Genomic DNA, 26918 nt, shown 5'->3' on the forward strand with positions numbered 1-26918 from the left:
AATTTCAACTGATTCACAAACAACAACCATGCGTTATATATTTGATAAAAATATGGTTTGATACTGGTCATTTCATAAATCAAGTGACATTTAAATGTAACATTAGTGTATATTTACTAGCCACCTGCGCAGCAGTGTTAATCATGTCTCTTAAACACTTGCACAGGAAAAATACTGATGTGAACTGCATTATTTAGTACATGCTGCTCAATATATGCGGACCACATGTAAACACACTTATGTATGCAATTTGACTTTTCACTTGCAAGCTTGCTTTGAAAACAAATGTTTGTCACATGACCAGCTCACAGCCAATCAATTGATTGGGATCCATATTTTCATGTCATGATATTTACTATTACACACAAGCAGCTATCGGGGGAAGGATCATTTGTGAGTCTGCTCTAGTATTCTTCCCATCTGAATAAGGCAAGTCAGTTGCAATAATTCTCATTGGTAATAAGACAAAGCAAATCAATCTATGTTTGATCTGGGACCAACCTGCCATCTTATGACCATTGATTGAGGATTGGTTCCACCTCCGGTGACTCCAGTAGGGTTTTTGGACGGTGCAGCAGGTTGAGGATCCCCTGCTGGTGCTATCTCATTACTGGGTTCAGACTGACCTATCTCATTCACAGCGATGATACGGAATCTATAGTCCACGAATGGCTGAAGGTGGAGGACCTTACGATATGGAGGATTAACCTGTTCATTGACTGTCTCATTCTGTACATGATGTAGAGAGAAAGAGAGAGAGAGAGAGGGGGGGGGGGGGTGGAAAAGGAGTGAGTTGGGGTTAGAAAAGGGAAAGCAGAAGATAGAGAAACCAATTTATCACTGAATTCAAATCAATACACGTGAAAATAACATTTACATAACATCTGTTTTAGATGGTAAATTAAGAACACTAGAGGATCAAATTTTTTTTTAATTTTCCATTGCAGTATATTGCTTGATGATCATCAAAAGTGCATTAAGCTGCATATCAAATTGGTAAGGTCTTTAGTGCTGAGAACCAAACAAAACCTGGCTCCAACAGAAGCAAATACATCCATGACATCCAAATAAAGAGAACTTACTGCTTGGGACTGCCAACGCATATCTGACCATTTGGTATCATACTGGATCATGTAGTATTGGATAGGGGCATTGTTGTCATTGCCTGGTTGCCAGAAAATATCAACTGCAAACTCAGATTCCTTGATACGTAGCTCTAAATCCTGGGGAGGCTCAGGACGACCTGCAAAAAAGTATGAAATAACGATTATTCTCATAATAAGAAGTAAAAAAATTAAAAAAAATGTAAAGTCTGAGGTCATTGCGTATGTTCTTTTGCTAGAATCGCGCAGATATGCATATACGCAGACAAGGGGCCCTGCGCAGACCTAGGGGACCTTATCATACTAATTAATAGTACTAGTGACTGGTAATGGTTCTGAGATGAGGATGGTTTATCACAGAATAAGGATCCACATCATTGTTTTGATCCTGCACTGGAATAATTACACAAACCTTTTACCTTTAGAATAATCGAAATGCCCTCCACTAGGTTCGGGTGTGTTGTTCCAAAGTAACCCCATGCATATAATTCTTACTAATACCCTCAACAATGTGCATTATTTGTTTACTATATAGCTTATTAAGTCTATAGACAATGTCATTTCTGTTGTGTTGAATGATATGACTGGGTGGATGACGGAGAACGGTTTTAATCAACTTCACATCTAATGAACTACTTTCTTTATAAAAAGAGAAAGATATTACATGGTCCATATCAGATGAAGGATAAAGCCAGAGCACCATCATAAAAAAGTGTTTATACAAGGTTTGAAAAGCACTGTTATTGATACAAACCCCACATTTTTTTTTCAAATATCAAGGTAACATTAATCTAACATATTTGTATAAAGGTAAGCCAGATGTTACATATTTTCTGATATTAAAACTGTTTGACGCAAAAGATAGAATAGCCATAATTTTGCTCCACAGACATATCGTGAAGTTTAATAGCTATTGATAGTATATACTCACACTTCAATAAGAGTCTAAAACAATGTTATACTAACTAATTTCACAATTATAGTAATTTGTTACTCCCTTAGACATTTTCCTAATTTTTCTTCATTAGTAATGTAAACTTGTTTGTACTTCTCTAAAGTTCCCTTTACTTTTGTGTTTTGCTTTCTTCTATTAAAGTGCCTTTGGCATTTAATCAAAACAGAAAAGATGCTATATAAATCATATGTAATATTATTATCTTTAAACATAGTTAGTCCCACCTTTAAAACTTTAACTAAATTAGCATAGAGCACTTTTTCTTCAAAAGCTTACCTTTGACAATGAGTTCAGCAGAAGCATTCACCTCCTGTACAGTGCCAGCATTCTGATCAACAGTTGTTTTTACAACGCATGTATATGTTCCTGAATCAGAAATCATGGCATCCTCTATTCTCAAGGAGTTATCATCCTGAAAAGAAATAAGGGGGTAAAGTATACTCTGATCAAACTCTCTATTAGAAATATTTCCCAGAGATTTACTTATATATATATATATATGTAGGCCTATATATATATATAATATATATATATGAATTAGCACAACTCACTTCATAAAAGTAAAAAAATCAACATAACACATTTAGAAACAAAAATACTTGCTTTCAATATTTCATGAATAATGAATTTTATATCATATTAATCATAATAATTGACAGGCAAAAACTTTAATCTTTTACACAACTTCACAGTTTTGATATTTTTTTTGACAAGTAGTACAATAAGTGACTAATTCCAAAATAAATAAAACCCCAGTAAAAAGAAATGCAATCATAAGAAACAATAAAAATACAGTAACAGCTTTATTAATCATCTTTTTATTAAAAAAAGTATAACAAAATGTGATCGAAATGGTTTCTTAAATTTTACTTTGAGATTGGCCTCTTGGGAGTCTTTGTGAAGACAGTGACAATACATACAATCTTAAAGCCAACATGAATAAACTTTTGATAAAAAACTGAAGGTGCCGTAATTTATCATTAACAGCTCAATTGAATTGAAATGGTATGTAATTATTCACCTAATGATTATTCTATAGGTTTTAAAAAGTGATTATCAACTAAAAGAAAATAAACCCAGTCAGTTTTCAAAATAATATATATTATCCAGTTTTAATAATAATAATAATAACAATATACCGACATGCTTATACAGCCAATATCACTGCCAAATGCGCTCATTACCCTGGCTTTAGCTCCGCAGCAGTTTACAGCGCACTGGCATTTCAAGGAATAAATTCCTGCCAGGTACCCATTTACCTCACCTGGGTCAAATGCAGCAACATGTGGACAAATTTCTTGCCGAAGGAAATTACGCCATGGCTGGGATTCGAACCCATGACCCTCTATTTCAAAGTCAGAAGACTATCAATTACTTTTCTTTGTAAACATATATGGGAAATATCTCACAAAGATTGATGAGTGATTTCCTTTGAAAACTCTAGTTGGCTGTGGTATGTAACACACCACCTCATTACATCATGGTATGTAATTAATCACCTGATGACATGCTAGTAGACTATCTATCAAAGAGATTATGCATGAAATATCACATGCATGTTGAGAGTTAGTCGTAGTTAAACTTTTGTGAAAGAGGCCTCTTGGGAATGATACTAACCGGATCAGCTTCAAGTTCCTGATCACCCTTCATCCAAATCACAGTGGGCCTATCGAGTTCCTGGTCATATGACATCTCACACTGGAAAGTGGCTACAGCGCCCTCTTTGATCGTCAGATCGAAAGGAGGAACATCAATAGTTGTCTGGCCTGTTCAATGATCATAGAAAGAATGGTAAGGGGAGGACAAATATGTACATAAACAGTGGCAGTTAGAGGTGGCTATTTAACTGAATGGTTATCTATTAAGACCGATGATTTCAAGTCCTCTCCAAGGGAACTGTAGGGCCATTTTTGTACAGTGAAATGTTTGGGTCAACATTTGACCATTTAGTATAGTATAGAAGGGGTAAATCGCATTGATTTCTTTTCTTTTATGAAAAATATTTCCTTCTCTTTGACATGAACATTTGATTTTCCAATAAATGCATATTTTAATGATAATGTAGATGATAACTACTAAAACCATGAATAATAACAATGGTGTGACCTTTTATCATACCAGTTTGAATAGGTGTCACATCAAAATAATGTACTAAGGTGTTGTCACTTTATTCAACAAGAATTAGATTCAACAAAAATTTGAATTTCATGTTTTGATAACAAAACTTTCAACGATTCCAACGCAAGAGAAGAGAAATACAAAAGGGGTTGTGATTTGGCATATCTATTTCAAGATGAATAAGAAGCTAAAAGAGAGATTTGTTGTAGACCAGTGGTTAAAAACTTTGAACCACAAGTTAAGGGATTCAAATCCCACCACGGAAATAATGTCATTTGGAGAATTAAAATTGGCCATAGTTGCCACTCTCCATCAAGGTGTCATGTGTAGTTGATATAGTTGAGAACTGTTTACTTTGGTAGCTCAGCTTTGACCATAGAAATAATATCAAAGTGTAAAATAACAAATATAATTGATATACAAGTGGCCATTATATCTCAATTATTATCCTTATATTAATCATCATCATCATCATCGTCATCAACATCATCATCATCATCGTCATCACTATCATCATCATCATCATAACAATCATAATCACCATCATCATCATCATCATCATCGTCGTCATCACTATCATCATCACCATCATCATCATCATCATCTTTATTTCTTTTTGTAACAAAAATCAAAGAAAGAAAAAAAAAACTTGGAAACATCTCACCTAGCACTGTCAGTGTAGCATCATCTGTTTCAGAATGAACTTGAGCATCTATAGTATTTTCAGCTGTGCATTCATAGACTCCTTCATCCACTTCCATGGCATCATTGATCACTAATCGTCCCTCTACATCATCAATGTTGTACTTGCCCCCATCAGTCAGCTGAAAAAAAAAGAGAGTGACTTGAATATGAAAATGTCCTCATATTCCTAATTCATCTTTAATTCTGAAGGATATTGCTTGTATGTCCACAAATACTACAGTGCATGTTGCAATGTAATAGAGAAGAAATATCTAGCTTTGATATACAGTACATCTTTACATGATTTTGAAAATGCTCTTTCATGTCATCTATCCAGACTCTTTTTTAAGTAGCCAAGGGGAACGTAGGTATGGATAATAATTGCAATTTTACATGAAATAAAAAAAAAGCCCATAAGAACAGTAGCAAGTTCACAAATAGCCGTAAATTGCTTTTGTGATGAAATTTAGATTGAATGAAAGTAACAAAGAGTAAAGTAAATAAAAATCAAATACCAAACCCCTCCAGTAAATGTTGCAACATACCTTCTTTGTTCAAATGAGATGTATTTTTTACTACATGGAATAGAAATTTTCTGCCGTTGCCCTTGCCAGATCAAGTATATATTACAAAACTAACTTCTAAAAGTTTAGAATAATGACCATTGTCAATATAGATCTCTATGAATTTAAACCTTACAACCCCAATGGCTAATCCAATCATTGGTGTTCCATATATATACATGAGCTAGGTAATAAATTGAGCCATCAAACCATGTGCTGGTTATTGCAAAAAAAGAGAGGAGATATTGCTAAGTATATTATCATTATGACCTTTGACTTAATAACATAAAAGTGAACCAAGTTTATCCCTTTTATAGTTTTTCAGTAATTGCAAAAAGATATTTCAATGTATAAAATGAACTTGGTAACATTTGTCTTTATGGAGGACGGAAGATGGCGCTGTGAAGCACATAACGTAATTTGCAACTGGTGAAAAAGACCGAGGAATTTTAACGAGATGAAGAGGATCTTAAAAAATCAAAATATATATAAGTATCTGGAAAAGATTGAAGACGAATCAGAAGCCATAAAAGAAGTAAAAAACAAAGAAGGACAACAAAATATGGAAACAGAGCCCGTTGTCGACCATGCCGGGTCGCGTGCTGAAGAACTAGACACCCGCGAGGAGCCGAGCCTGAGGCGCGGACCGGGGAGAGAGTCCGGCGCTCCGCCGGAGGATGGACATGTTGAGAAAAAACGTCGAACGAACGGGCGCGGGCATGACAGCGAGGCAGGTAACCCGAATGATATGAAAGAAATGCTTCTTACGATCATCACCAAAGTAGATTGTACCAATAATAAAGTTGACAAGATGAATGTGAACTTAGATCTGGCCCTTCAGAAAATTAATGAAAATAGAAAAGACATTGACAAACTGAAAGAAAAGGAACAACACACTGATTTTGAGCTGAAGGAAATGAAGGACAGAGTTAGAGAGCTTGAGAAAGAGAATGCAAGAATGAAGGGTCAATTTGTTGATCTTGCAGCCAGAGAAATGAGATGCACTGCTGTATTCTTTGGCTTTCCTGAAGGCTGTGAGAAAGGCAATTGTGAGAAGCTGATTCAGGCCTTTGGAGAGTCTCATTTGGATCTACGAGGGCAGGATTTATGCATAGAGAGGGCACACCGTTCAGGTCAGCGATCTGAAAGAGGGGCACCCCGCCCGATTATGGTGGCATTCAATAGGTATACCACAAGAAGCTCTGTACTTGCAAGTGCTCGAAAACTACTAAAAGACAAGCCATTCGTCTACGAGGGGAAGGGGAACCCCATATTCATTGATGAAATGCTGCCGAAGGAGATAAGAGACCAGCGAAAGAAGATGTCGCATACCCGACAGAAGCTGAAGAAAGAGCATGGAAAGGCCTACTTCAAGTATCCGGCTAGGCTGTTTTATCGGGACAAACAAACACAGAAGGAAGAAGAGTATAAACAAGGCTTATAAGATCATTTTGTTCACCACGCAAAGCGTCACTCCAAGCATGAAGCAAGTGGTTGGGAAAGCCGCAATCATTCTGTTTTTTTGTTTGCCGTTACGTTGTAATTGTTTGTGTTTTTTAGTGGGACCATCGTCTGATTTTTTCAAACAATGGATTTAAAATTAATGACGCATAATGTAAATGGATTAGGGGATTTCAAGACTAGAAAACGATACTTCAATTTCTTATCGAAATTAAAAAAGGACATAATTTTGCTACAAGAAACACATTCCACAGAAAAGGATGAGATATGGTGGAGGAATCAAATTAGATCAGACATATTATTTAGTCATGGTACATCAATGAGCAGAGGAGTTTGTATGATTTTGAGGAGAACACCTGATATTAAACTTCTCGACTCGATTAAAGATAAAGTAGGTCGCTTTTTATGCATCAAAGTTGAAGTACGAAAGGAAATATATATCATTGTTAATGTATATGCACCCAACAATGAAAAGGAACATGTGGAATATTTTACTGATCTTTATTTGAAATTACAAGAATTTAATGATGAAGGACACAAATGCATAATAGGAGGAGACTTTAACTTTATACAGGACTTGGATATGGATAGAGAAGGTGGTAGTATGAGAACACTGTGGAAACTTTCATGTACAACAATAGAAAAACTGAAAGAATGCTTTTGTCTTATTGATATTTGGAGAACAAGAAACCAAACAACAAAGAGGTTTACATGGAGGAGACTTAATCCATATATTCAGTCAAGACTTGACTTCTGGTTGGTCACAGACGCTCTGCGGTCTGTTGTCGTAGAAAATGATATGTACCCATGTGTCTTATCTGATCATGATTATGTTACCTTGCAACTCCATATTGAAAAACAAAAAATGGGACCCTCATATTGGAAATTTAACAACAGCTTACTAAGGAATGAGGAATTTGTTACAGCTCTCAGTGACAGCCTCCGATCTTGGGTTGATGAATGTGAACAAAAACATGATAAGAAAATGTTGTGGGATTGGCTGAAATACAGAATTAGAAAATTTACCATCCCATACTCAAAGAAGAAAAAAGGTGAAAAGGAAAAACAAAGACAAGAACTAGAGGAGGAATTGAAAAATATATGTGAAAGTATTGAAATGGAAGGAAATGGCTTAGATGAAGAAGTTGTAGATAGAAAGAAATACATTGAAGAGGAATTACATAAATTGTATGATTATTTTGCAGAAGGGGCAATTTTGAGATCGAGATGCAATTGGTATGAGAAGGGGGAAAAAAGCAACAAATATTTTCTTTCATTGGAGAAAAGCCAGGCTGAAAATACATCTATTGATGTATTAGATACGAATGAAGGGACTTTCAGAAAACAACCAGACATTCAAAGATTTATCAAGGAATATTTCACTGATTTTTTTAAAAACAGAGATATAGTAGATGAAGAGATCTCTAACAATTATATTTGTCATAGTAATTTGGAGAAAATAACAGAATCAGAAAAGGTTTCATGTGAAGGTTTAATCTCATGTAATGAAGCAAAAGAAGAACTGGTTAAAATGGCTAAAAATAAAACACCGGGAAATGATGGCCTAACAGTGGAGTTTTATGAAACATTCTGGCCCCTGGTCTCAAAATATATGATAGACTCTTTCAATGCAGCTTACAAAGACCAGTCTATGTCAGTTTCACAAAGACAAGGGGTGATAAAATTGATCCCAAAGCCCAATAAAGAAAGATCCTTATTGAGTAACTGGAGACCAATTACTTTGATAAATGTTGATGCAAAAATCCTTTCCAAATGCTTAGCCAAAAGAATTTCTAAAGTAATAGGAAACCTGATTAACTGTCAACAGACAGCATTTATAAAAGGTAGAAACATTGGTGAAGGAATTCGATTAATATCAGACTTAATGTTTTATGCAGAAAATGAAGACTTTCAAGGCATAATTATGGCGTTAGATCTTACCAAGGCATTTGACTCATTAAGCCACTCATTTATTTTTCAATGTCTGGAAGCTTATAATTTTGGGCCTTCGATTATCCAATGGGTAAAAACTGTTTATAATGATATCAATAGCTCTGTTCTCGTAAATGGATTTACTACAGGCTATTTCAAAGTAAGTAGAGGAGTAAGACAAGGGGACCCTCTTGCGCCCTTATTATTTATTTTGGGATTAGAGGTTTATTTGAATAGAGTTAGAAATAATGACAGTATAAAGGGTTTTGAAGTGGAAGGAAAGGTAATAAAATATACTGCTTATGCAGATGACATAACATGTTTCTGTAAAGACCGTCACTCCCTACAACATGTATTTTTAGAGTTTGAGGAATTTTCTAAAATATCTGGTTTATGTATCAATAAATCAAAAACTGAAGGCATGTGGATTGGTAAGAATCGTCATCTAGGTGAAAAGGACAGTGTTATCTTATGGCCAGAGAAAGGAATTAAAGTTTTAGGCATCTTCTTTTCATATGATACAGAAGAAGCAAGGAAAAGGAATTTTGAAACCAGAGTTAAAGAGATGAGAATTGTACTAAATAAATGGAAAAACAGAGGACTTACCTTGATTGGCAAAACACAGATATTGAAAACTTTTATAATGTCCAAAGTAATTTATTTATTATCCAACATCTCATTACCCATTGCTTTTGTTAAAGAAGTTGAGAAGCTCATGTTTTCATTTTTGTGGAATGGCCCAGATAAAATCGCACATACCACTATGTTTGCTGATTATGCAGAAGGGGGACTAAAATTCCCAAACATTCAATGTATGATCAACACTCAGCTAGTGAAATGGGTCCAGCGATATTTCTTTAGATCAAATCATAGTTGGATAACCTTGTGTGAATATTTTGTAAAGTCATATGGTGGAAAATTTATATTTGTCAGTAATTATGCAATGGAGAAACTACCAAAAACTAAGGATATCCCTCCATTTTATATTGCTTTATTAAAAGCGTGGTTAAAGACGGATATCTATTTGGACTTGGTTACTAATGATACAAGCCAGGTTAGCATACTGAGACAAGGTGTATGGAATAACAAATGCATATTGATAAATAACAAGTCAATGTACTGCAGTGCCCTTCATGAAGCAGGGCTATCTAATATTTATCAATTATTTAACAGTGATGGAAATTTTTTACATTTTGAGTATTGGAATGGAAAAGGTGTTAAAAATAATTATTTTCTACAATACATGGCAATAATCGAGTCAGTGAAGAAAGAATGGAAATGTGAATTCCATCCCCTAATATTACAAATGTTTTGGGATAAAAATAATGAATATCAATTACAACAAGAAAAAGTGACTTCTGCATTATGTAATGTGAAATCCAAAGCAATTTACAAGAACCTTTTATCTGGGTTGATAACCAGACCAGTTAGTGAACAATTATTTTCTACAACCTTTAATATTCAAGATGATGACTGGTCTCAAATCTACACCCTTCCGTTCAAGTGCACAATAGAAGCAAAAATGAGAGTTTTTCAATTCAAATTAATTCATAATATACTGTATACTAATCATAGATTGTTTAAGATGAAAGTGGTCGACTCAGAAACTTGCACGTTCTGTCACTCAAATTTAGAGACACCTGTTCATTTGTTTTATGACTGTGATGTTATTTATAATCTTCGACGGGAATTTATCTATAAGATTGGCAAGAGCTTTAATACTAAGTTTGAAGATTTTACTAAGAAAAGAATGATATTTGGATTCATTATGGACTGGAAAGGCCCCCACAAAATGCTACTAAACCATTTGGTACTATTGTTCAAAAGATATGTTTACGTAGAAAAGTGTAAAAACACACAACCATGTATAAGAGGGCTAATATCTTTTATTTCTAATATTAAACTGATTGAACTTAACATTGCAAAACAGAGGCATATTGAAGGATTGCACTATAAAAAATGGACCCCTGTTGAAAAAATCTTTTGATTATACCATTGATATACAGATAATGTTATTTGTTACCCACTTTTCATGTACAACTGTGATGTATGTTTTTGTATCGTTTTGTTTGTGAGTGTATCCTATACCATTGTAAATGTGATTGATATCATGATTATTGTTGTACATACCGATTGTTTGATCAATAAAAAGTTTAAAAGAAAAAAAAAAAAAAAACATTTGTCTTTATGACCCCAAAATATATCCCTAATCAGATCATTGACACTCAATTATGCATACCTGAGCCAAGTTTGATGTCAAACCCTCCAACAGTTCTTTAATTATCAAAAGAATGAGATATTTTAAGGTATATAATGACCTCTGTGACCTTGACTTTAATACCTCAAAATTGCTCAAATTATTGTCACCTCTCTAAACAAATTTAAACCACATTTGATGTTGCACTATCAAACGGTTCTTTGGTTGAATATGACAGCTAAAAGGATGGACCCCCCCAAAAAAAAAAAAATCGCTGAAATAACTTATGGTGGGAGCATAGTAAAAATGTTTAATTGCAGAAAATAGCCAAACTTAATTTAAAAGACAGTAGAGTTGCAAAGCAATATCCCCAAGTATGGTAAGATTTCAGCCTGTTTTGGCAGCACGGCTGTTTCAATAGTAGTTGCACATTTACAGTTACAGTTACTTTGCTGCACATCCTGCAAAATACACACTGTGTATAATATGACCAACAATACAATAATAAGTTACTTTGAAAATGAATCAAAAGCAATGACCAACTGAAGCAAATCCAGGTCTGTTCAGATTACACAGTATAGGACTGTAGTACAAATGCTATCAATACAACAGGCAATTTCTCTTTTGTTCGTGTGGAGAGTCCACATCAGCCATTGTAAAGAAGTTGAAGGGAGACAGCCTCCTTACCACCATTCCCTTGAAGGTCCATGTTATGGTTGGTGTAGGTCTTCCTTCAACATGACAGATGAACTCTGCAGAACCATCCTGTAATACACTCAGTCTTCTAGTCACAGGTGTAAAGTTAGGTATCCTAGCTGGGATGGCTACAAACAAAGAAATACACACGTAAACCCTATTAAATGCATGAATCAAGATTGTCATTGCTATAAAAATTTGCATCTGAATGAGAAGTATAACATAGTCTCTCTCTAATATAATCAACAATACCTTTTCTTTCGATGAGATGAAAAAGACAAACTAAAGGAGAAAATGTATACCAGAGAGTTAGTGTGTGGCAAACCCTATACCATACACAATGACAGATTTCAAATGCTACATAGATTTTCACCTTTATAACCAATCAGAAGGAAATACTGGATTTTTATTTAGTTGAATTGGCCTCAAATAATCAAATTATCATCTCTCTTTCATACACTCAATTCAATATTGGAGAGCAGAATTTCCCCTCTTATGTATTTAAACCATATTGCTACATCGTCAACAGTTTTACTCACAGACTACATTTAGCACAACACTTGTGAGTTCCTCCCTGTACTTGTTGGTGGCTATACACTGAAACACATTGCTATCCGTTGTCTGCAGGTTGGTGATGGATATGGTAGCTCGTTTATCTACACCGGAAATCACTGTCCATCTACTGTCTGTATTAGTAACTGGATCAACGTTGGCTATCAAAGTAGAAAGATATTTAAAAAAAACAAGCTTGAGATAAATTTCAAAGGTCAAGTAAAGAAAAAGCCTAACCAATTTCTTTCAATGGTATTGATTATGATTTAGGATAATACTTAGTGGAGACTATGTATGCTAAATAAGAAACTATCTTTATGCAATGTTTTATACATGGGTCCAGCATGTTTATCTGTACAACAATGTTGATTTACACAAATCATCTAAAGTTCTTCCCAGCCACATGAATTCTACATTTGAATTACTGGAGTTAATAGCAGAATCAGAGGTACTGTTAAATAACAGTTTTATCAAAGGTCATACGTTTCACTACAGTGCGTATCAAAAAAAAGTTTACACTTTGAAAAAGCTCTGGGAATTAAAAAATATACAAAACATATGGCTAATTTTTTCACATATAATCTTGGGTTTGGGTCTCATCTATCAAATGAAAGTAAAAGTTTTGACAGAATGTTACACTTGAGTGAGCACTGTCCATTTTTGTAAAGCTCGCAGAAATCTGTTTGCGCAGAAATGCTTGTTTTCACGCAGTGTCAAGGGGAAAGGGCGAAATCAAATTTACCCTGCGATACATTTTTCCTACATTTCCCTTGCACTTTTAGCCAATTAAGATAAAACAGATACATTCAGGCATTTTTAATCAAATTTGCCACCATCTGAGGACATAACTGAATCTGAACAAAAGTTTACATCAGACATCTTCAGCACCTTTTCACTAAGTTCTTATCATTCAAAGTGGATTTACATTTCATTTTTCAATTAATACGTGTTTCTCCACACTTTTCCCAAGCTTGACAATGAATAACAAAATGAAAATCAAGCATAAGCCTTTTTATGTAAATCACAGCTCAGTGTAAATCAAATATCGTCTTGATGGCCTTGATGTGTGGGGGAGTGGGGCGGGCGCAATGCACTCCTCGAAGCGTATTGGGCAAGGAAACAAGTTAAAAGAGGTCAAAGATATCTTCAAATAAATTTTACTTGCTAAATTCTACGTGTTCTTCATGATAAACGTTTACTTTTATTCGCATAGCTATTTCAAAGTTCTGCGCAAATCATTTTTCACTAACTTTTCAAAAGTAAGTGGTGCTCACTCAAGCGGAAATAATTTTCGATAGTTATATCGTCATTTGTTTAAATGGATCTGTACCAATGTTAAAATGTGGAAAAATCTTCAGGATATTACAAATGTATAATTTTACAGGATTTTTTCAAAGTGTAAATTTCTTTTTGATATGCACTGTATAATACAGTGCTCTTTTCCAAAACATTGCACTTCAGTTTACTCTGGACTCTTTTTTTTCCTATTTTTACTGTCTTCACTTGAAATCCTTAGTTTGATAGCAGATGAGATTCTCAGAATGATATTCCAAGTTTACATTCAAAGCAACATGCAAATATAAAGTAGACAAGTTGTTATGGCTTTAATAACATCACATAGCACCCATTGATAAAATTTGTTCTTGCTTTAGGAACCAAAGAATATATTAGGCAGTTTGTTGTTCATGACTTGTGGGGTATCTGCTCACACATAGCATCACCAAACCCCCAAATTTACAAATTCATGAATGTCTTGCTGATTTTCGGCCAAACATTCATTAATATGTTTCTTAAATTTTTCTTATTACAACAAACTTGAAGTCAGGGCGAATATCCCCTATACGAATCATTTGATTTTCCTTCACTTTCCAAGGTAAACTCCCAAATTCTCTGAAATGATGCTACTGGGCTATGTAAAACAAAGGTCTGTGATGGAAATATGAAAGAGCACAGTCGATTTGTTCCTGGTCAGTGCTTTGAGCAAAATGTGTACACCATAATGGTCTTAATCGTTTCTTGCCATTTAGCCAGTCATTGCAACCTTATGTGTTACAGAGTTTGGGACAGATTTCATATTCCCAAACTCACGTAAGCTCTATGAGCGCAGCTCTTACCTGCATATTCATCATACGGTTGTCCATTAACAAGCCACACAGTATTGGGTGTTGGAACACCTTGAGCAAGGCATACAATTTCCACTGATTCACCAGGTCCCTTTGTTTCATCCGATGGTGGGTTTGGGAAATAAGGAGCAGCTACATAGGGAATGTTTGATAAAAACAAACATATCATTAATATATCAATATAAGAAGATCACCTCAAGTCTTATAAATAAAGGAACAATCACTTTAAAACTTATATTAATTATCATATTCCAAATATTTGCATGAATAAAGGAATTATTGATAATTGAGCTTACATTCCACGCTAACCACTGTGCTGAATGAATCTTCACCCTCTGAGTTCCTTGCAGTGCATGTGTACGTCCCTGAATCACTGCTGTCGACATTGGAGATGACCAGCTCCTGCCCGAATTCTTCAATAATTACTCGTCCTTCGGACTGTAGCTGCTCATCTCCTCGCGTCCATGTAATATCAGGGGTTGGGCTGGAGAGACAAAGAGAGAAGGAAGACGGTAGGGGTGATAGGAAGGGTAAGAGGTGAAAGGAGTAGAACGTTAATGATTGTAATTTAATTGATCCCATTGCTAATTGAAGAGTCTAAGAAGAGATGGCAACTTTTTCCTTACAAAGTCAACTTACTAAACCTGTCAGGCCAAAAAACTATGTATATCATCAAGGGATGCTTTTCAAAAACCTACTGCCCACTGAACAAGTGAATAGGGATATTCCAGGGCTCTGTTTAATATCCAGAGCTCTTTTGAGCATTTGACATTGCCCAGAGCCCCTGTGTATTTTTTTTCCTTGGTACAGGTGTATGGGAGACAATGAGATTAATTCTGTATCTTCTAAATATCAAACTACATTAACAATATCCTCTATATCATTCTGAGTTTGCATGTTGCAAGACCTTCATAATCTATTGATATACTTTTGTCTGTTGCATTAAACAGGGAAATCCTTCTGTAACTAACACTTGCATTTCAGCACTAAAATATATTGAGCGACTTAGTTTACTCATTTTTGTTGAAATATTTATTTACTGTAAGCAAAATTGCATTTTTGAACACTTTGATAGCTTGAATGGGATGAAGCAGATGATGCAGGGGGCACCTTATGTATCAAATCAGAACTTTCGCAGCCATGCCTAACTTTGGTGCAAATCAAACTTTACATCACAAATACCTCCTGATAATCCAGACATTAACACACTCATTCAGGACATATATTTGCTCACGAAATATATTTTCCATAATTCAGGGATTTGTTAGGTGTCAATATATTTAAATCACATGATATATTCTTACTGAAAAGAAGAGAAAAGGAAAGAGAAAGAGAGAGATAAGGGGAGTTTATACAACTAAAATCATACTTACTTTCCATAGGCAATGCATTTCATTTTAAATTCCTGGGATCTGACAGCAATTTCAGAAGCTGCTGGCTTTGTCGCTAAGACGGCTGCCTTGTTAGGTGCTGGAGGCAAATCTGAAATCATTAATGTTATAAACATGTTAAATTAATGACCATGATGACTACTTCATTCCCCATTAGGGAACACTTACTAATATCAAGTGAATCAAATGTTTCATTGAATCAAAAGGCTAAAGATGGAAAGTCAAATTGAATCCTGAATCTTCTGCTTAAACTATGAGTGATTTCAAGTACAGTGTTGATGTTATGTTGGTGTAGATGGTAAAATGATATTGCTACTGCTTTAACTCAGAATATGCGTGAATGTAATTATTACCAATCACATTGCTAAACAACCAATGAAGGTGATCTCCGCACCAGCTTCCTTCGGGGTTTGGTGTTGAAGCTGCTACCAATCTTGCCCTGACACACTCGCGCACACACACCCTAGCTTTCAACACTGAACTTGAAATCACCAATTGACTCTGAATCTTACTCAGACATAATGATAACATGAAAGATGATGGTGGAGTTGTTAGTACTGGTGGTGATCAGGGGCAGTATCAGAATACAAGGGCACGGTTACTTATTAGGTCATGTCATTTCTCTACTCAGTAGGGCTGTCTGCACCATCCCTAGTTTTCAAATTAGCACGCCATTTGTGATCTGGCAAATTATCCCGATCTGAACAATCTCGAGATTATTTGCAATGGAGACGCAATTATCGCGCTAGTTCGTAGGATTAATGTCGAGATTCAATCCCAAGTCAACTTGGGATTATTTGCAAAATACTCCTATTTTACGAATTATCGCACTAATTCGTAGGTGCAGACGCACTCGGGATTATTCATTCACGGCATCAGACCATAATGTATCGATGCCTCACTCGAGCAGGAATCGCTCTTCTTGCGATGGTGGAGATGGGGTTTCTTGAATCTCGAGATTAATCGCGAAGAGGGCGGATCGGGCTAAAATCTCAAGATTGAGCAAACTCGGGATGGTGCAGCACCGCCTAGTGGAATAGGAAGATTATGTAACTCAACGACTATTCGACAATTGCTCCCTGCCAACCCCTCTTTGGGGCAGAACCCCTGGTGGTGATGATGGTATGATGACTATGAAAAATACTCCTATTAAAAAGCGATTATACTACTACTGCTACAAAAACTAATATCATCAGTTCTACTACTGCTACTGACTGCTTTTCTCAAATTTGAAGCCAAAATAACATATTATGTTTCGGTACCCCCTCCCCCTCTCTATAAAACATAAATCACTTTACCGTGTGGGAGAAATACAATCATTGTTAATACATGTTAGAATGTTATGTTTAAATGTTAGTGTTTTAGGAGTCTATTTTTGCACTCTTCTGAACATCATTTTCCCCCAAGCAGGGATATTGTATGTGATCCTAAATGTTATTTGAACAGAGCTACCAAGTCTCACGCATTATGCGTGAGTCTCAAGCATTTTGGACTCTTGTTCATCCCCTCAAATTTCTGTCTCACGCAACTATCACAGCCTATCCCCATATACATTGTACACAATGTCTGTGATCTCACTCAGATTCACAGAAAATCTCACGCATAGCTGGTCTTTGAACTTGGCATCTCTGTTTGAACTGTTGGTGTTAACAGTCTTTAAATTGTCAATGCAGACATGACTGATCCATACATTGGTCTGTGAATTTTTTTTTCAATAAATCTTGAACTAAATGACTTGAATTGAAATAGGTTGTTTGTTATCTGATTTATAATACCCTTCCCCTAAAGGAAAGGGGAAGAGTGGAACTGAATGAAAAGAGAGAAGTCTTCAAGATGTACGTAACAATGAGACTGAGTGAATAGGGGATAGGTCATCCGACGTACATCATTATGATACAGAATTTGAATTTGAAAATGAGCATGCACCATATCAATCAAAACATTAGTCCATTCTGTCTGGTGGGCCTCCTCCCCCCCAAAAAAATTATAATAATAATAAAATAAATAAAAAATAAAAATCTGTTGAATTCTATGATTGAGGCATGCATTAGACAGGCTTTCAAACCTATTGGAAGATGCAAAGTAATGCATATAAAAAAATAAAGATTTCTTAATGTCTCAATATAGGAATCATGCATTTACCAAATCAGAATAAAGTTAAGGGAGAGAGGTTGGGAGTGAGAAAATAGACAGAGGATGGAGAGAATGAGCCGGAGGGATAAAATAATACAATTAGAGATACAAAAAGAGAGGGGGTGAGGGAGGTTGAGGGGGAGGGAGGGAGAAAGAGTTTAACAGAGAGAGACAGGGGTAGAGAGGGAGAGAGACAAGTAGAGGGAGTGGGAATGGGAACCTATTGGCAATGTAGTGGTGACATGTGGTAAAAGTCTCTGATCCGTGCATATTTATCATGCAATGAAATAGTTAGGTGCAGGAGATGAAAATATTGATGCATCATGCAAATCATATTCATCCACTAAATTTACATGAATGTAAGTGAAATGAAGCTTTAAAAATTAATCTCCCTTTTGTCTTATGGAGATAGATGAAGAATTTGAATATTATAGTAATTGCCAATATTTAATCTAGTCCAACTTCAGAAGCTAAGATGCACTTAGAGTGTCCTGAGTAGCAATATTAGTAACTACAGCTGCATTATAGATACTAACAGTTATGTATTAAAAGTGTGATATTTTAAGGTATGTCTTTAGTATTCTTGTCCATCATGCATTACATTCTGGTTAAAAAAGGAATGGGTTAGAGCATTCCACAAAATGCACCATGAAGGCACTTGGGTCATTCCTTTCTTGCATCATGAAGATACCTCTCTTTGAAATGTGTAATGAAGGTGATTCATCATAAAAATGTTCAGAAACAGCCCCCAGCAGAGTGTTCTCACGACGGAACCTCCGAGATTTGGGGGCTATTTCTTTCTTGGTGGGGTTGTTCGGAATCTGACTGTCATCGGCTGCACTCAAGGAACAAGGGAGTGATTTACACAATATCCAAGCACCAGTGGAAGAAGAGAGGGAAGTCTTTCAGATTAGTTCCAGGATGGAAATATGTTACATAAATAACTATTCTTCTGGAAAGAAGAATGTTCATTACACAGTAGGTTCACTACAAATTACATACAAAATCAACTCAAAGGATTAGGGAATTTAGGGTTATTGACATTCCAGCACAAAACCATTCTTTCTCAAATCAACCAAGGGATTTTTTTATGTAATTCTTCTCTCTTTTTTTCTGGGGGGGGGAGGGGGGAGATATAAACAACAAAACATGTCATTCTATCAGAACAACAAAAAATGAAATTATGCAAAACTGTTCTTACAGTTACATCAAATTTTATGTATGCCCATCATGTAAGACTGCCATTAAGGAGTTGAATAAACCTTCTTTGTAAATAACATAAGAACAGAAGTTATGTATATTATATAATGCATCATTAAACTACATCTAAGCTACCTACCATCAGTTAACAATATAGTTATAACACCAATAGCACACATTCCAATAAAACCACTACATAATTTGATTAATGTTATTTGTTTTAAATCACACAATTAAAGTATTAATATTGGGAGAGGGGGATATTGTGGAGGATTTTTACCTACAGTTATTAATATGTTCTTAAATTTGCTTGTCATCAACAAGTATTAAAAGTTTAAGTATAAGTATCAAAGTGCATGAATAGGGAAAGGTGAAGGGAGAGGAAAAGGGAAGATGAATTATAAGTAATGAGTGGAATTATGTGTGGGATAACTATAAATGACGGAGAATATATGAATTGATGAAATGAATGATGTGACATTAATGTTCATCCACGTAATAATTGGAGTCTGGTAAGCTCCTGTTCCACTATCATGATCTCAATCCTAATCTATCCCACTTCATTAGAATGGTGGAGAGTGCATGGGAAGAGCGGGAAGGAGTATGGGAGAAACACCATCAATCTTGTGAGGACACAGTAGAGGCAGGTATTTTTTAAAGTGAAAATGTTCAAAATTTATTCCTGAGATATATGACACTTGGGGCCCATTACATAAAAAATTGTAACTTTGCCATTATGGCAACTACCATGGCAACAAGGGCTAAGCAGCCAATCAAAATCAAGGTTAACTAACTGAAATGCACATAATTAGAAGGCGGTGACTATTGTTGCATCAAAGGAATGTTCATGTAAATCGTCTGTTTCTTTGTAGGTCCATGATCAGACAGAACTAAGATTGGCAGTCTGATTGAAGTCATTTCAGGCACATGGGTGATGACAATATAAACTCTTTTTAGCACAGAAGTGTAACAAGCATGAGTAAAAAGAACAGCAACAGTGCATTTAAGCATAAATACTCATGTTTGGTAGTGTAAGTCAATTGTACAGATTTTCCTTTCCCTAATGTATTACTATGAACAGCACAAGATGGTCATTCTTCCTGTGTTTTAAAATCATAATGACTCACAAATGACCAATGTTTTACTCAATCATGTAAGGTCTGAACATTTTTGGTAAGAGCAGCATAGAGGAACAGGAGTTTGATACAGAAGCAGGGATGCTAATACTAAAAGCAGCATTGCAGAAATTTTAGGGTAGAAGAGGATTGTTTGGTTGAAGCCCCCCAGTATTTTCACAATTTCTTTATCTTTCAGTTTTCAGACAAGTTAATACAATTTGCACCAATCATGTTAATATATACTGTAGGTATCAAAATTGCAATCTGAAAAGAAAATAAGTCAAAAGTTCTGTTGAAAACTCAAGACATCACAATTATTTTATCATGATGAACTGAGTAATATCATGAGAATGTCATGAGTTTTGCACATTCGTAGATTGTATTATATTTTGAACAGGTACACCAACTGCCACTCCTACCTGTGTCTATGTTCAGACTGATCAGCGGAGACCTCTGAGAAGACCCGACTGCATTGTTCATAGCGAGGCAGTAGTAACCCTTTTCATCGCTTGGTTGTACGTTCGAAAAGACCAGGTTCCCATTGAGATCCTGGTTAATCCGCGCGTTGTAGGTGATCGGTGTGGGTTTCTCTGAATCGTCAGTCCAGTATACGTATGCAGCAGGATGGCTAGCAGGGAGACCACCGCTACCTCCACAGTTCATCTTTAGGGATTCTCCCACACGCTTTGTTACTGTCTCAGATGCTGTGCTCTTGAATTGGTCCATGACTTGAGATAAACAGCAAAGAAATGAACCAGTTGTATGAATGAGTGTGATAGTGAGGCCATGGTCAAAAGCGACATTATACGGACATTAAATAACCTGAAATATTCAAATCAGATCAAAATTATTCTGATATGAATACATGTGTCAAATCTGTAGTTGAAATACTGATTTCATAACTTCAATTATTTTGAGAACAGGTTATTTAATAACTGAACTCTCTTACCATTGTTCTGATTCAATGTTTGATCTTATTGTTTTCAAGTTAACTCATGTAGAGATCATGGCTTTTTTTTCCAGCACTTAAACAATCAGCCAGGAATAGCTTATGCAAACTATGAAAATACTTACCTGATTTTCTTATTTACGAGATAACTCATACATCTACTTGATTTGCTAGTTCAGCCCTCTGGACTGCCATACCCGAAAAGAACTCCCAAGAATTTAAAAAGCGCGAGCGCGCCCTCTCCCGTTCAGGCTTACTACCCATGAACACCGCGCAATTAGCGTCCATCTTCCTCAACTTTTGCAAGCCCATACGTTGAAACATGTTGCTACGCAAGGCGGAGGGTCGGTGGGAGGGTATCAAGTAGATGTATGAGTTATCTCGTAAATAAGAAAATCAGGTAAGTATTTTCATAATTTACTTCAATAACTCCATACATCTACTTGATTTGCTAGACCAACACGGACTCAAACCGTAGGGAGGCATGTTTTCAATTGTAAGCCTAAGAATTTTAAAAGCCAAAAAAACCACGAAAATTAGGGAGAGGGGGAAAAAGCCGCAGCTGCTTTAAGCGCCGAAGCAGCAAATCTCGCCTCACTGGACGGAATGTCCTTCAAGTAGAAAGAAGTGAAGGAGTTAGATGAGCGCCAAAAGGCGGCCCTCAAAATGTCCTCGATAGGAATGCCCTGAAAAAGGGCCCATGACGAACTAATGCCCCTAGTGTCATGGGCCTTAGGTCTGGTTGTATCAGACAACAATGCACCCGCGCCCGCTGAGTTGATGGCCTCAACAATCCATCTAGAGATGGTGTCGCGGGATGCTGCTGAAAAGGGTTCACGTGAAATTACAAATAATTGATCTGAACTCCTAGACGATTTGGTGCGATCCAAGTACCACTTTAACGCCCTCACGGGACACCACAATCTATCCTCTGAAATAGACGAAAAACTAGACAGAGGGGCCAGAAAGACTTCAACTGAACCAGAAGACATGGTTTGATTCTTTGCGATGAGGGGGTCGGAATTAACCTAACACCCCGTCTCTCCCAGCGAATGTGTCCCGGTGAAACACACAGGGCATGGAGAGAACTTCGCCTTTGGCCCGAAGCGATAGCCATTAAAAACGCTGTTTTGATAGCTAAGTTATGGAGAGAAGCCTCCGCTAGGGGCTCAAAGGGCGATTTTGCAAGGGCCTTAAGAACTGCAGACAAACTCCACGACGGGGCTAAGGATTTGACTGGTGGACGCTTCACGAAAAAAGATTTTAATAAATCCGTAATGACTGACGAGTTAGATACAGAAGAGCCGTCCGCGAAACCGCGGTGCGTCGCTGCAATCGCGGACCGATAGCCCCTGATAGTTGCGATCGCTTTGCCTTTATCAAAAAGGTCAACCAGAAAATCTGCGATCGATGCAATCGAAGCAGAGCGAGGATCGAGTGAGCGTTGATTGCACCACTCTGAAAAAATGCCAAGTCTGGAGTTGTATAAGCCCAACGTGGAAGCACGCCTGCTTTCCGAAACAAACTTGGCTGCTCGATCCGACAGACCTAGGGCCCGGGCATCCTCCCCGAGAGCGGCCACGCAGTCAAGTGTAGTGACTCCGGCCGCGGATGCCTGATTCCCGAGAGGGGCTGGGAAACTAACTGACTTGTCGGAGGTAGAGTGAGAGGATCCCCGACTAATAATTCCAGTAGTTGAGGGAACCACGCCCTTCCCGGCCAGTTGGGTGCTATGAGAAGTACCCACGCCCTGTCCGCCTTCACCTTCCGGAGGACTTGCGGGATCAGGGAGAAAGGCGGGAAGGCATAGCACCTCTGAAGTCCCCAGTTCATTGAGAAAGCGTCGAGATGTGACGCTTCCGTCTCGTTTACTCGAGAGCAGAAGACTGGGAGCTTCCGGTTCAACGCTGTTGCGAATAGGTCGATGTCCAGCGGCCCCCAGCGGTGGAGAATCGACCTGAAGATCTCTGGGTTTAGTGCCCACTCGGAGGGGAGGCAGCGCCCCCGAGAGAGGAAGTCGGCTATGAGGTTGTCTCTGCCCGGTATGTACGAGGCAATCGGGACTATCTCTGCTGCACGACACCACTTCCAGAGACCCGCGGCCAACGCGTCGAGAGAAACCGACCGTGTGCCCCCTTGCTTGTTTATGTATGCTGCCACAGACCTGTTGTCCGTACGGACCAGCACTGTCCGCCCGATTAGCTTGTGCTGAAAGTGGCGAAGTGCGTTGGACACCGCTTGCATCTCCAACACATTGATGTGAGGGAGAGCGCCTGGATAAGCCCAATCTCCGGACACCATCTCCCCCTCGCAGTGGCCACCCCAACCGGAGAGCGAGGCGTCGGTGGTCACTGAGGCTGACGGGAGAGGAGTCTGTAGTGGCTTGCCTTGAGCCACGAATGCTGGGCGAGTCCAGGGCGCTAAACTGCGACGGATAGCCAGTGGCAGAGGAATCCGAGAATGCAGTGAGTCTACCCCGGGGCTGTAGTAGCGGAGAAGGTGTCTTTGGAAGGGCCTCATGTAGAGACGACAATCTTGCATTATGTCTACTAGGCTGGCCATATAACCTAGTAACTGAAGCCAGACGCGGGCTTTCACGTGACTGCGCCCCCTTAGGGAGTGGGCGAGAGACGTAATCGACCGCACCCTGTCTGGGCTGGGCCGCGCGAGCTGGTTCGGTATATCTATCCTCGCGCCCAAATACGTGGGAACGCGGGAAGGAGTGAGCTCCGATTTCTCCCAGTTGATCATGAACCCGAGGTTCTGAGTCACCCGTAGTAGCAAGGAGAGGTGAGCTTGCAACTTTGCCTCTGAGTCTGCGACCAGAAGCCAGTCGTCTAGATAGACGAAGAGTCGCAGGCCTTGGCTTCTCAAATAGGCTGCCACGGTGGTGACTATGCGAGTAAACACTCGGGGCGCCGGTCGCAGCCCGAACGGGAGGGCCCGGAATCGGTAAGTCACACCGTCGAATTGAAAACCCAGCAGATCTCGTGAAGCTGGGTGGATCGGAATGTGGAAGTACGCGTCGCGTAAATCGAGCGACACTGCCAGGTCCGACGCCTCCAGTGAGGGGAGGATCGTGGCTAACGTTTCCATACGGAAATGTTCGGTCGGAATGAACGTATTGATTCTCTTCATGTTGAGAATCATTCTCAATTTGCCCGAGCGCTTGGGGATGACGAAGATCGGGGATAGACAAAGATTGGGGTTGTCTGTCACCCTCTCTATCGCGTCCTTCTCCACCAGTGCGGCGATTTCGGCCGCAATGTACTGATGGTGGAGGGTGGAGGAAGGCGGTGAGGCGATGCGAATCGCGCCGTGCGGGAAGGCTTCTATTTCTATAAAGAAGCCGTCTCGCACGACGGATAAGATGTATGCGTCTTCCGTGATTTCCTCCCAAGCCGGGAGAAAATGACGGAGACGCCCGCCTACCTTGCCCAGCGCTCGGGGCAGCATGTCAAACCGACTGCTTCGGTTTGGGCGGCGCCCTCGAATTGGGTCGCCCCCCTCTTCCCCTGCCTCTGCCTCTGACTACTCGCTGGTCTCGAGAGACTTGAGAGTTTCGAGGCGGCGGTGCTGGAGCCCGGCGCCTCCGGGCAGCAGCAGAGCGGGGGTGGGTTTGCACCCTCGGAGCTGGAGGCTTCCTCGTCGTGGGAGCCGCCGGGCGCTTGGGTCTGAGCTCCTTAATAAGTTCTGACGCCTGCTTGCGACCGTCGACCTCCTCCTTGAGGAGGGAGGCCGCTACGCCCCCGAAGAGGAACTTGCTGCCTTGGGGGATGCCCGGGAGGAAGTTAGCGATTTCCTTGGGCGGGATGCCGAGTTTGCCAAGCACCCTCTCCCGCCGGGCATTGGTTACGAGGGACGCAGAAAAGGATAACTGCATCCATAAGTCGCCAATCAGAGAAAGTAACGCTTCGTCTAAGGCGACCCCGTCCCCCTCCGACACCCCCAATTCAGTCGATTGGGCTCTGAGAGCCATTAGGGCCCCTAGGTAAGCCGTCAGGCGAAGGGCCGAGCGGGTTTGACACTCATACGCTACGTCCTGCCTTTCCGACGTGGCGTGCTGGTTGGCGGAAAAACGAGCCCCTAACCTCGCCCCGATACGATCGAGTTCCGGGGAGAACGACTTAGGCAAAAAAAATGCCTCTTGGTCCTCCTGGGCAAAAGTAAACTCTTTTCCACAAGACTTCTGTCTTTTGCTCTTAACCAGTGGAGAGCTGGCTAGAGCGGCAGCATTCTCAAAGGCCGACTTGAAGTCCTTGGTTAATCTAATGCCTTTCGACGCCTGAGGTGGCGGGGCGAAAAATAAGGACTCCCCTTCTTCATCAAAGCCCCCGCTCGGAGGGTAGATGTGAGGTAGATACTTCTCCAGCAGCGCCTGAGCGCTTATTTAAGAATCGACCGTGGGAGGGTTATCCTCGCCTTCGAGGGACTCCTCGTAAAGGGAGTCTCGCTCGCTCTGATCCGGGAGGATGTCGCCATGACAAGTTTCCTCCCCTGGAGGAGCTCCGAGAGCCGCAGGAGCCGTACGGCGTCTCGGCTGGCTCTCAGGGAGGCAAGGGAGTCCCGTATGCGCCGGGGTGGACTCGAGAGATTCAGCCGAATCGCTCGAGGATTCCCCGGGTGTCTGGTGGTTATCTCTCACTAGTCTCGCTTGATGCTCGGGGGCACCAGCGGGGTGAGTAGAGGTCGAGGGTGGGGCGAACCCGCACCGCTCGAAGGCAGAATGTAGCAGCATGAATAGCTGTGACATCTGACCACCGACACAAGGGTCTGAAGGAGGAATGCCCGTGGCAGCGGGGCTGGCCAACCTCTCCTTCGACCTCTTCTTCTTCTTCTTTTTTGCGGGCTCCGCCGGCGTGGCCGGAGCAGAAGAAGGCACAAGAGGCGCGGGTGATCTCTTACGATTTGCCGCCCCTGGCAGGGCGGCCGCCAACAACGAAACATCACCCGAATCTGACGGGGTCAGATTGTGGTCACAGTCTGATGTGTGACGCCTCTCGCGGTCAGGGGCTGGGCGATCTCTGCCGATGCTATCAACGAAGGACGACTTATACGACAGAGAGCCTGACCTGTGCCGGGGGGAGAGAACCGCACTCTCCCTCCGGACTTCTGGTGACCCGGTAGCCGGTGGGTCGCATAGCCCTTTGGGTGCTGCGGCGGCAGAACCTGGTTTAGGCTTGGAAGCCTTGGCTACCACTTTTTTCTTTGTCCGAGACCGTGGCACCACAGTCTCGGCCTTCCTACTCTTAGCATCCGACCGCAAATTCGGAATGCTGATCGACGCACCCTCATACTCACCGCCGCCGGGGGAAGCGGCCGATTTCTGAAAACTTGCAATCGGGACGGTCCCCGTGGAGGGCACCAGGTCCTCTGGGGCTGTGTTAGTCCCACTCATCGGTGCCTCTCTCTACCCTGAAAAAAGAAAAAAAAAACAAGAATTTTTTTTTTTTTTTTTTTTTGTTATTATTACCAAGATCTCGCTAGGGAGACCGGAGTGGTCTTTCTCTCCTCCTATAAGAAATTGTTTGAGCAAACAGAACAATTCAAAAGGGGAAGGGTAGGGAGGAAGAAGAACCTAAGACAATAGAAAGGGGGTCTTAGAACACCTATATGGAAATTACAGAAAAAGGATTGAGAATTTTTACGATAATTTCCAAGAGGAAAAACGTAACCTCCTGTGAAAAGAAATTCAGAACAGGAGGAAGGAGGAACGTCTCTAGTAACGATTCCAAGAGGAAGA

General features: G+C 39.5%; 1 protein-coding gene across 7 annotated transcripts in view; it reads right to left on the reverse strand.

Annotated features, from left to right (window-relative positions):
* The window catches only part of LOC121410924 (neuronal cell adhesion molecule-like), a 118371-nt gene that overhangs the window by 33707 nt on the left and 57746 nt on the right, over nt 1-26918 (reverse strand). For 6 of the 7 annotated variants that reach the window (XM_041603316.1, XM_041603310.1, XM_041603313.1 and 3 more), the window contains 12 exons: nt 20646-20954; nt 18600-18743; nt 15758-15866; nt 14681-14868; nt 14376-14516; nt 12249-12422; nt 11701-11837; nt 4841-5000; nt 3676-3824; nt 2335-2470; nt 1083-1243; nt 502-729 (listed from right to left, as the gene is read on the reverse strand). In XM_041603316.1, the coding sequence (XP_041459250.1) occupies nt 502-729; nt 1083-1243; nt 2335-2470; nt 3676-3824; nt 4841-5000; nt 11701-11837; nt 12249-12422; nt 14376-14516; nt 14681-14868; nt 15758-15866; nt 18600-18743; nt 20646-20954 (2036 nt within the window). The remainder of the gene's footprint in view (nt 1-501; nt 730-1082; nt 1244-2334; nt 2471-3675; nt 3825-4840; nt 5001-11700; nt 11838-12248; nt 12423-14375; nt 14517-14680; nt 14869-15757; nt 15867-18599; nt 18744-20645; nt 20955-26918) is intronic. The other variant, XM_041603317.1, reaches the window with a different exon arrangement.

The sequence above is a fragment of the Lytechinus variegatus genome, chromosome 3, assembly GCF_018143015.1.
Source record: "Lytechinus variegatus isolate NC3 chromosome 3, Lvar_3.0, whole genome shotgun sequence".
Classification (NCBI taxonomy): Eukaryota; Metazoa; Echinodermata; class Echinoidea; order Temnopleuroida; family Toxopneustidae; genus Lytechinus; species Lytechinus variegatus.